The sequence below is a fragment of the Miniopterus schreibersii genome (genome assembly GCF_964146895.1).
Source record: "Miniopterus schreibersii genome assembly, chromosome: 19".
Taxonomy (NCBI): Eukaryota; Metazoa; Chordata; class Mammalia; order Chiroptera; family Miniopteridae; genus Miniopterus; species Miniopterus schreibersii.
In genome coordinates, this window is record NC_138119.1 from 13,448,795 (window position 1) to 13,460,087 (window position 11,293).

Sequence of the window (11,293 nt, forward strand, 5' to 3'; positions counted from 1 at the left end):
GCCCGCGCTGCGCAGGGGTCTGGGGGGCGGGGGGGCGCGGGGAGCGAGCCGGGCGCTGTTTGGGGAGGGCTGGCTGCCTGACCCCCGCAGGGCCGGGCGGCGCACTAGAGGCGGGAGGGCAGCAAAGCTGCTGGGAAGAGGTCCGGACCTGCGGCCGGGTGCAGACGCGACGCGCAAGCTGGTCGGACCGGCCTCGGCTCCCGCCCAGCGCGGTAGCAGGAAAGCGGCGCCGCGGAGCGGAGCCAGCCCGAGTCCAGGGCTGGGTCTCGGCTTCCCGCGGCCGGGCGAGTGGGGGGGCGGGGCCTGGCGGGGAGGGGCGGGGCCTGGCGGGGAGGGGCGGGGCCTGGCGGGACCCCGTGAGAGGGGGACGGGGCGGGGCCTGGCGGGGCGGGGCCTGGCGGGACCCCGTGAGAGGGGACGGGGCGGGGCCGCGGCGGGGCGGGGCGGGGCCTGGAGGGGCGGGGCCTGGCGGGACCCCGTGAGAGGGGACGGGGCGGGGCCTGGCGGCGGCGCGGCGCTGCGGGGCGCGCGAGGCGGACCCGGCGCTGCTGCTCCCGGCGCGCGGCCCAGCACCTGCCGCCCTCGGCGGGCCCGGGGCGCCGCTGTCATGCGGCTGGCGCTGCTCTGGGCCCTGGGGCTCCTGGGGGCGGGCAGCCCCCTGCCCTTCCGGTCGCTTCCAGACACAGGTGAGTGCCGGGCCAGGCGTGGGCAGGGGAGGCTGGAAAGAGGCCGGGGGAGCGCGGGGCTTTGGGGTCCTGGGATCAGAAGGAGGCCCTGGGAGACTCCGAGCAGAGCGCGGCCGGCCTGGTCTGCTGTCCTGGGCCGAGGGCCCGGCAGCGGCGATAGAGTGGAGGAGGGAGGGTCATCCTGGGCGCGACCCGTGAGGACGCTCAGGCTCCGGGACCAGGCGCCCGGGGGCCTGGAGCGGCGCCCCGCCCCTCGGGCCCGTGGAGGGGGGGGTCGCTGCGCCCCAGGACTGACGTCTCGCTCCCTTGGGGCCTAGCTGACCGCTTCCCCCGGTGCCGGGGGCTGAGTGGACACGCTCGTAGGGTTGGACGAAGAGGGTCCTTGCCGGCACCTCTAGGCCTGAGCGGCCGGCACCCCTCGCCCTGGTGCTGCTGCCGCCGGAGACCCGCGGAGCTGGAGGGGCCAGGAGCCCAGACGGGGAGCTGGCCGGGAGAGGCTGGGACACCAGCTCCTCCTTGGAACTTTCACTTCCTGCTGCGGTCTTGGGCCGGGGGCCGAGAGGGCAGGCGAGGGTGGAGTGTCCGGAGGAGAGAGGGCCATTGTGTGGGGGGCACGGGGAGGAAGCAGGCTGTGGGGAGAGGGTGTGCCGGACTGGGCACGCGGGGTGTTTAGGGAGGGGAGTGTTTGCGCCGCTCACCCAGACACGGGCGTGCCCGGCATCTCCGATGCGCGAGAAGAGGAGGGTGAATGGGCACCGCGCCGCGAGGCTTCCCCGCGTCCTCAGACGGGGGCGTTTCTGCGGGGGGCGGGGGTCCCTGTGAGAACCTGGGATTGGCCTGAGGGGACAGGGAGGAGCCGCGGGCTGGGCCAGCTGAACTTTCCCTGGGGATTTGCGGCCGCTCTGGTGACGACAGCCGGCTATGGGAGGAAGCCCCCCTCAGCCCCCCAGTATTCTTTAAGTCCCAGCATGCAGTGCAGGAGTCCTTCGGGCAGAGAAGGGACTTGATGTACTGGGACCCAGGTGGGTCAGAGGGTCCCAGCTGGTGCTGAGACTCTCAGCACTCTCTTGGGATATTCTGGGGACCCTGCAGGTGGCACCAAGAAAGAGCAGGCAATTCCAGAGAAGGCCCTGAGTGGGCCCTTGGAACCCCAGGTCCTTCAGGACAACCTCACACTCAGCCTAGCAGAGGTGCTTCAGGTGAGCCTCCCTCTCCTCTCCAATGAAGTACACCCCTATACCACCCGGTCACCCCACCCAATCAGGTGTCTCAAGACAAAGCTTGGTTGAAGAGCAGGTGAGTGGGCCTCACTGTGGCACGGCCACCCCAGGTCTGGCTGCCTCTCCATCACACCCCGGCACCAGGCTTCATTTATCTCCCTCTCCCCTCTACATACATCTCTCTGCCTCGGCCCCACCCAACACATCCATGGCCACTGGGAAATTCTGAGGCCAAACTTGCTTTCTTGGTCTCATTTGTTGGTTGTCTCAGTGGGGGGACTTAGAGAGTCAGGACCTCATCAAATGCCCTCCCCTTTACCCCCAATTCTAAAGCTGAGTCAGAGGAAGGGCTGGGGCCTGTACTGAGTCCTCCATGATGCTTCCTCTCTGGGCAGGAAGCCGAGAAGGGGGCGGCTCAAGATACCTTCTTTGACCTCCCAGTACAACCCCCCAGAACAATGCCCCAGGCCAGGCAGGCCTTCCTGACCTCTCCCTTGGGACACCTCCCCCCACCCCCATCGGTGATCTCATCATTGGTGCTCTCCTAAGGGCCTGACGTTTTCTGGTTAGGGAGAATAGGAATTTCAGGCAGGGCCAAGGAGGTGACCTGCTCTCTGGTGCCCACAGACCAGTCGGCCTGAGACTTTTCGGATCAAACTGGAATTGGATGGTGAGAGTCATATCCTGGAGCTGCTACAGAATAGGTAATGGTAGTGGTCATAATAATAATAATAATAATAATAATAACATGGCTAACAACTTATATAGCATTTACTATGTGTTACGTATTAAGTGCTTGAATTCATTTAATCCTCATAACAACCCTATAAGTAGATATGATTATGTAGTATTATTATTGCCCTCATTTTATATATAAAGAAGTTAAGGCACAGAGAGGTTACATAACTTGCCCAAGGTCACACAGATAGTGTGTGGTGAAAAATAGTTTGGAACCCAGATAGCCTGGCATAGTTTGTGGCCCAACGCTGCCTCAAGGGAAAGCAGGAATGTTGGGGTATTGCCTGGCACCCAGCTACCCCTTATCACCTTCAGGCCTCAGGCTGCCTCTGCACCACCCTGGGATATAGCTGATACAGCCCTCCTTTGTCTTCACTCCACAGGGAGCTAGTCCCAGGCCACCCAACCCTGGTGTGGTACCAACCTGATGGCACCAGGGTAGTCAGTGAGGGACACACTCTGGTGAGTCAGGCTCTCTTGTGCCCTATTTCTGGCCTGAGGGAAGGACGGAGGGGTCAACTGGAGGGTGCCATCCCTGGAGGATGTGGGTGGATGCTTTATATCTTAACCAATAGGCAAGTCTTCTGGGCTGAAACCCTGGCCTACCCTGCAAGCCAGCACTATGTTTCTGTGCTGTAGGAGAACTGCTGCTACCAGGGAAGAGTGCAGGGCCATGCAGACTCCTGGGCCTCCATCTGCACCTGCTCTGGGCTCAGGTACTAGGGGTAGAGTCCACAAAGGTGGAAAGAGTGGCAGGGCACAAGGCATGGAGCTGAAAAGTTGTCTGACTTCCTGCATCTTTCCCTAGGGGCTTGGTGATCCTGTCCCCAGAGAGAAGCTATACCCTGGAGCTGAGACCTGGAGACCTTCAAGGTCTTCCCATTATCTCCCGGATCCAAGACCTCCTCCTGCCAGGCCACACTTGCACCCTGAGCTGGCATGAATCGGTGTCCACTCAAGCTCCACCAAAGCAACCCCTGGGACAGCGTCACATTCACCGGGTAAGGAGGAATGGCAGGAGGGCTGGCCCCTGGACCCTCATAGCAATTTGTTCACAGTAACAACAGCTCCTGCTAATGGAGCACCACGTGCTAGACACTTTATGAACCTTATTTCCTTTAGCTTTCCCAGCAACCCTGGGAGGTGGATGCTACTGATAGCTCTATTTTAGTGAGATATTCAATGACTTGCCCAAGGCTATTCAACTGATGAGTGGTATACCAAGGATTTAGATGTAGGCACTTGAATTCCCCATGTCTTATGATCCCATATGTAGAGAGCTCACTTGGATATAGAAAATACATAGTTACCCATCATAAAGCAATAAAAACTGAGTTTCCTAATTTGTAAAATGGGGATAATAAAACTACTTATATAGGGTTGCTACGAAGATTAAGTGACTCAAAATATACGTAAAGTGCTTAGAACTGTGCCTGGCATACAGTAAGTATTTGATGGTGTTGGCTATTATTATTATTATTATTATTTTAATTTGAATAAAGCATTGAATTTGGAGCCAGGAAAGTAGGGTTCTGCTCCCAGCTTCCTAACCTATTTCTTGGTCCACTTGGGCAAGTCCCTAGCCTCTCAGACTCTCAGTGGTTCATCCGTAAAAGGGGCTCTTCATTGTCCTCCGTTTGACCACTCTGGGTGGGAGTGGACACAGCTTGGTCAGCCCTGTGGCTGCTGGCAGTGAGTGGCCAGTGTGCCTGATGCCTCCTCTTGTCCACAGAGGAAGCGAGACGTGGTGACAGAGACCAAGGTTATTGAGCTAGTGATTGTAGCTGATCATTCGGAGGTGAGCTTGCTGGCCCCTGCATGTCCTGCCCTGACCCCTACCTACCCTGCCACCTTTCATGGTCACCTCTCCTAACCCACAGGTCCAGATGTACCCAGACTTCCAATACTTGCTGAACCGCACACTGGAAGTGGCCCTCCTCGTGGACACAGTGAGTGTCGGGCTGGATGGCATCCTTATGGCCCCCTAACCATGAGAACCCCTCTCCTGAGCCCCAGTTCTTTTTCAGTTCTTCAGGCCCCTGAATGTACGGGTGGTGCTAGTAGGCCTGGAGGCTTGGACCCATGAAGACCCGGTAGAGATAAGTCAAGACCCGGGTCTCACACTAGACAACTTCCTCCACTGGCGCCGGACCAACTTACTGCCTCGTTTGCCCCACGACAGTGCCCAGCTGGTGACGTAAGACCCCCAGGCTCAGTCAGTGGGGCCAACTCTACCCTGGCCTGGCCAATTTCACAGCCCAGCTCCCTACCTGAGGTCCTAAAGCTCTGGCCCCCTGGTTTTGGCCTTGACCTTTGACCCCTCGATTCCACAGAGCTACTTCATTCTCTGGGCCCATGGTGGGCATGGCCATTCAGAACTCCATCTGTTCTCCTGACTTCTCGGGAGGTGTGAACATGGTAAGCTATTGCCAGGTCTCTTGCCCATTCCCAGTTAGGTTCCTCCCAGCTGTGGTACCATTTATTCACTGAAAACCCCTACTGTTACCCAACCCCAAGTTATAGGTATAGAGATCAGGGGTGCATCTTGTGGCTTCTGCTGTCAGGGCACCCTCACTGATGGACAGCTCATCAGTGTACAGTCTTCACCTAGGAGGTCTTCCCATTCTGGTGGGGGCAACTGAGGCCCAAAGAACAGAGGTGATCTCCCAGAACCACACAGTGAGGGAGGGAGAACAGAGCTGAGCTAGAACCCAGGTTTCCTGCCACCCAGGCCTGGGCTCTCCTACTTTAGAAGCACCTATGGAGGAAGGAGGTACCTACTGAGTGTCCAAGAGGTCAGATAAGGAGAGAACAGGAGCAATTAGGCTGGTGCTGGACCTGGGATATCCCTTTCCCACAGGATCACTCCACAAGCATCCTGGGAGTTGCCTCCTCAATAGCCCATGAGTTGGGCCACAGCCTGGGCCTAGACCACGATCCACCTGGAAACAGCTGCCCCTGTCCAGGCCCAGCCCCAGCCAAGAGCTGCATCATGGAGGCCTCCACAGAGTGAGTAACTGCAGGATATAAAGAGGGGATGGGCAGGGGTCAGGGAGCAGTCTACAGCCCTAACCTTCCTCGCCACCCTCCCCAGCTTCCTGCCAGGCCTGAACTTCAGCAACTGCAGCCGAAGGGCCCTGGAGAAAGCCCTCCTAGACGGGATGGGCAGCTGCCTCTTTGAACAACTGCCCCGCCTATCCTCCATGGCCACTGACTGTGGAAATAAGATTGTGGAGCTGAGCAACCAGTACAACTGTGACTTCCCAGATGTGAGCCCCTCATCTAAAGCCTTGCCCCACTCATTTATGTGCTCTCTCCCTGGCTCAAAGGCTCTCTCCAAGCCTCCTGAACCCCTCTCTGGTTTTGAAAGGTCCTTTCACCCCTCTGCCACCTCCCTGTCTGCAAGGACAGCACATGGATTATTGGGCTGTAGCTTTCACTTGCTGTGGGTGTCCTTTGGGTTCAGGCTCTGGGAGGAGGGGTTGGAAGTAGGCTCTCAGGCCAGCCTGCTCTCATGCTCAGCCCCCTGTGCCCTGGCCCACAGGACTGCACCGATTCCTGCTGTGATTACTTCACCTGCCAGCTGAGGCCCGGGGCACAGTGTGCATCTGATGGACCCTGTTGTCATAACTGCCAGGTGGGCACAGACTGGACTAGCCTTCTAGAGTTCATTTGCCAGGGGCCAGAGAGGAAAGAGTCATTCTGAACCCCAGGGCCTGGCTGGATTTGCCTGGCACCCACACTGATGCTCACTCAACCCTCCACAGCTGCGCCCGGCTGGCTGGCAGTGCCGTCCAACGAGAGGTGACTGTGACTTGCCCGAGTTCTGCCCAGGAGACAGCTCCCAGTGCCCTCCTGATATCAGTCTGGGGGATGGCGAGCCGTGTGATGGTGGACAGGCTGTGTGCATGCAAGGGCGTTGTGCCTCATATGCCCAACAATGCCAGGCTCTTTGGGGACCTGGGGCCCAGCCTGCCACACCGCTTTGCCTCCTCACTGCCAATACTCGGGGGGATGCCTTTGGGAGCTGTGGGCGTAGCCCTACTGGCAGCTACGTGTCCTGTGACCCTAGGTAAGTGAGGAAATGGCTCCTCCCCTAGGTTTGTGGGAGCCTTTGCTCCACTCCCACTGACCCCATGCCTCCTCCCTCACCCCAGAGATGCCATTTGCGGGCAGCTCCAGTGCCAGGGGGGCATGGCCCAGCCTCTGCTGGGCTCAGCCCGGAGCCTGCACTGGGAGATACTAGAAGCCAACGGGACACAGCTGAATTGCAGCTGGGTACACCTGGACCTGGGCAACGACGTGGCCCAGCCCCTCCTGACTCTACCTGGCACAGCCTGTGGCCCTGGCCTGGTGAGCAGCCTGGGTGAGCCAGACTAAGAGGGGAGGGATATCTGGACCGTGGCAAGCAATGCCCAGGTCTTACAGTCCACTAGTGTAAAAGGCACGGACTCTGAGGGGAGTTCGAATTCCTGTGATTGATAAAAGTCCTGACATCCTATGAACCCTTGGTTTTCCCATCTGTAAAAACAGGGCGTGGCCTCAGTCTTGTCGGCTTCCCATGCTAATAAGTTCTGCAAGAATGTGATCCATGCTCTTCTTCCCCATTGGGCAGGTGTGCATTGACCATCGATGCCAGCCCGTGGATCTCCTAGGAGCACAGGAATGTCGAAGCAAATGCCATGGCCATGGGGTGAGCTGGTGTGGGAAGGAGGAAGGGAGCAGGGAGCCGCCAGGGAGGAAAAGGGTAATGGCCTTTGGAAACACGTACCTGGCTCTAACCCTTCCTCTACCATTGCCTGGCTGCAGGACCTTGGGCAGGTTATCAGTCTCTCTGAGCTCAGTGTCCTCATCTGTCCAATGGGCATAATAATGGTACCCACTTCCTGAGGTACATGAGATGAGTATGAAAGCTTCTAGCTCAGTGTCCAGCATATAGAAGGTGCTCACAGTGGTAGTTCGATCTAATTTCCTCCTGCATAGGTAAAGACTCCCAGAGTGCTGGCTCTGCCCACCATCATCACCAGCACACATGCCAGTTGCCGATATCTGAGATCTTGGAAAGCTGGGGATAGGTAAACACAGGCCCAGAGTGCAGAGCCCCTCATTGTTCAACCTGTACCTCCTAGGTCTGCAACAGCAATAGGCACTGCCACTGTGAGGAGGGCTGGGCACCCCCTGACTGCAGTGCCCGGATCAGAGGTAGCATGCTCTGGGGGCAGGGGCAGCTGGGAGGGCAAAGTGGCTCATCCTTTACCCCTCTCTTTTTCCAACCCCTTCACTGCTGGTTCCCTGACTCTCTGTGACCCCTGGCCCCCTGAGTTTCTCTGAGCACTTGACTTCAGTCCCTGCCCCCTGCTCCTTCCTGGGTATGGAGTTCTCAGCCCTGCCCACCTTCAAACTTGCCTTCACCCCCGCAGCCTCCAGCTCCCTGACCACAGGGCTGCCCCTCAGCCTCCTGTTGTTGCTGATCTTGGTGCTGCTTGGTGCCAGCTACTGGTACCGTGCCCGCCTGCGCCAGCGACTCTGCCAGCTTAAGGGACCCAGCTGCCAATACAGGTACCAGCCTCCCTGCTACCAGCTCCCTCCACAGCTCTCTTGAGGACAGTAGCCTGGAGCCCCACCCCTCTGGAGCCCCTGCCACCTGGCTCTGACCCCCAAGCCCCTTGGGCTACACCCCACACACCTTCCTTCCCTCCATGTTCCCTGGAACTCTTGGGTAAGCTGGAATGCTAGGGTCACTTCCCCCCAGGTGCCCCTGTGCTGGGGAAGTGGGGCCCTCAGGCTGATCAGCTTCCCCTCCCCACCTGATTGGGCCTAAGCCCCACACGTGCTCCTCTCCAAAGGACTACAAAGCATTAACCCCACTCAAGGCTGGTGTATGAGTGGAGAACAGTGTCTGAGGCTGGGTGCTCTTCCTCCTGCCTTTTTCCATGATCAGGGCAGCCCAGTCTGGTCCCCCAGAACGCCCAGGACCCCCGCAGAGGGCCCCACTGATGCCAGGTGTCAAGGTGAGTCCTAGATGCCAGAGGAGAGAGGGCCCCATCTTGGTCCAGCATCCAGTTTGGGCCCTGGAGTGGGCCCAGAGACTCACACTGCCCAAGAGTCAAGCAAAGGAGTCAGGCCGCCCTCCCCTCCCCACTGGTTGCAGGCTGAGAAATAAAGTCCAGCCTGGAGTGGGGTAGGGCAGTCACCTAGAGGAGGATCTGCTGAGCTCTTTGAGCTGGCCAAGCTGGTGGCTTTGAGAAGTGGTCTACCCCTGCCCCCCACAGTGGTCCCTGAAAGGAAAGAGAGGGTGGGACCCAGAATGACCTTCAGTGTACAGGGACCTGATGAGGCCCAGTTTACCATATGTAGAGGGCTGGGAGTGCCCATGCCCTGAGCCCCCTGGATCTGATGATAGGAGTATGTGTGTGGAGGTGGTCTCCATGCCCACTCTACCACTTGTCACCCCCTCAGCATGCAACTGAATAATGGCATGCACAACCCCCGTTGTCCCTGGGGTCCTGGCTGCCCCTCCCTAGGCACTAACCCCTTTCTGCCCACATCTGTCTCTCTCTGCTCCCTCCCTCCCCCCACCCCATTCCTGCCTGTTTGCTCCTCCTGCTATCTCAGCAGGCTAGTGCTCTTGGCTTCCCGGCTCCCCCCTCCAGGCCACTGCCTCCTGACCCTGTGTCCAAGAGACTCCAGGTAAATCTGGGCCAGGGCAGGTGGGAGGCTTGGTGCCCATCTGCAGTTCTCATCCCTGTTCCCTGCCAGTGGTGCTCTTCATTAGGGGACCAGGGTGCCCCTCAGCCTTCAGACACTCTGAGCCCAGAAGCCGCCAAGGGTGAGCCTCCTGCCTTGGTTTCTACCACCATCTGGTGGTCAGTGGCGGGACTGCAGTGGGCCAGGGACAGCACGGTGACCTGTACCTTCCTCCCCCAAACATATGCTGGCATGCACCCAAGCCCTGTGCGCATGTCCCCGTTCTCCTCCCCTCTGGCTGAATGTGCATGTTGATCTGAACCCTTCGGAAGAACCTCTGCATGTTCACTGCCCCTTGATGTGCTCTCACAGCCACTGCCCTCTCTCTGTTCAGGCTGAGCTGGCTGACCGCCCCAATCCCCCCACCCGCCCTCTGCCCGCTGACCCGGTGGTGAGGCACCCGAAGGTAACAGTGGGGGGAGAGAAGGTTACAGCCTCTTCCACCACCCAGGGCTGTGGTAGTGGTGGCCCTGGTGAGATGCCCCCTCTGTGCTTGAGGGCACATACCCCAGTGGTATCTCTTATGGTGACAGGTTTGTTTGGAAACAAAGATGACCTCTGGTGTTGAGCCCCCCTCCCCCATAGCTGGTGTTCCTCAGCACCAGTACATCGGGGGTGGCCAACATGACACCCCCTCCCAAGCTTGTGTCCTATCTTCTCTCTTTCTCAGTCTCAGGGGCCTGCCAAGCCCCCACCCCCAAGGAAGCCACTCCCTGCCGACCCCCAGAGCCTGCGACCTTCAAGTGACCAGCCTGGTCCAGGAGCTGGAATTCCACCTCTAGTGGTACCCTCCAGGTGGGAAAGGAGGATCGCTGAGAATGGGTGGGCAGAGTGAGTGGTCTGGGAACAGGGGGCCTCTGACCTTCTTTCTCTGCTTCTGGCACCCCAGGCCTGCACCGCTGCCCCCAGCTGTGTCCTCCCTCTACCTCTGACCTCTTCAGAAGTTCCACCTGCCTCCAACCCAACTTAGGACTTAAAGAAGCAAGGGACCATCCCTGGAGTACCCCCCCCCCCCACCACCACCACCACCACCACCGAGGTGATGGAAGGAGCCAGAGCCTGGATGCAAAGGAGAGGCGTTTTAAGGCACCTCCACAAGCATGGAGCAGCCCCTGGGGACCTGCCCACGCAGTTGCAGATGGGGGTTAGGGAGAGCTGGGCGCTGGACCTGGCTGAGGGAGGTGTGCACAGCCTGTCTCTGTTCAGTTGTAATAAACGGAAGATCTTGGGAGTATGCCTCGGAGTTGTCCACTCGGGGAAGGCCGGGTTGCTCCTGCTTCGGTTCTTTTGGCCGCCAGGAGACGCTGCGACCTCAGACGAAGACCAGATAGGGAGGACGAGAGTCCCGAACGGGAGGGGCGTGCGTCCCCCGGGTGCTCTCAGCTTATTTCTGCCCAGCTTGGGATGGCTCTCTGCGCAATCCAGTACCAAAGGGAGCTGTACGCCCTTTGCAATCCCCAGTCGTCAAGCCCTCGCCCCCAACGCCTAGGGACGACCATCCGACAAACCTGCCAAGCTGATGAACCTGCAGTCTCCACCCTCTGACTGGTGGCTGGGAAAAGTGGATCTGGCTGCTGTTCTCAGAGCCTCGGAGCCGGGGTGGAGCCGGGCGGCGGCTCCCACGATCCCAAGGCCACGCACCTGCCTCCTCCCCCGCCCCCACCTAAGGGCTCGGGAACAAAGGTGCTTTGTACGAGCCGCAACCACCTCATTAATTCCTCTTCAGGACTGGGGCTGCGTGGGCCCCCAGCCCAGAACGAAGGTGTGGGGCGGAAAGGGACAGGCGCCAACCCCAAGGTGGGCATGAAGCTCACCACTGAAAGCTCGGTGGGGGTGGGCAATTTGTCCTTCCCCCAGCGCTATCCCTAGACGTGCAAAGAAAATAGGGCGATGCGCTAAGGT

At 59.3% G+C, this 11,293-nt stretch overlaps 1 protein-coding gene across 11 annotated transcripts; it reads left to right on the plus strand.

The window, feature by feature from the left end:
* Positions 1–498: 498 nt before the first annotated feature.
* Positions 499–10,622, plus strand: ADAM15 (ADAM metallopeptidase domain 15). Of its 11 annotated transcripts, none has more exons than XR_013997639.1 (23): positions 499–686; positions 1,779–1,885; positions 2,534–2,610; positions 3,028–3,106; positions 3,284–3,360; positions 3,453–3,645; positions 4,377–4,442; positions 4,525–4,593; positions 4,672–4,841; positions 4,978–5,062; positions 5,505–5,653; positions 5,739–5,913; positions 6,189–6,281; positions 6,412–6,716; positions 6,802–6,997; positions 7,260–7,337; positions 7,774–7,846; positions 8,065–8,203; positions 8,586–8,655; positions 9,260–9,473; positions 9,726–9,797; positions 10,062–10,186; positions 10,281–10,622. XR_013997639.1 is itself a non-coding variant. In XM_081120392.1 (23 exons), exons 1-23 carry the CDS (start codon positions 608–610, stop codon positions 10,321–10,323), a joined length of 2,595 nt encoding a protein of 864 aa, XP_080976518.1. In that variant the 5' UTR covers positions 512–607; the 3' UTR covers positions 10,324–10,622. The 11 variants fall into 11 exon arrangements, 8 of the variants coding, with proteins under 8 accessions (XP_080976518.1, XP_080976520.1, XP_080976521.1 ...); XR_013997640.1 differs by having other exon boundaries at positions 512–686; positions 9,263–9,473; XM_081120392.1 differs by having other exon boundaries at positions 512–686; positions 9,260–9,334.
* The last annotated feature ends 671 nt before the right edge of the window (positions 10,623–11,293 follow it).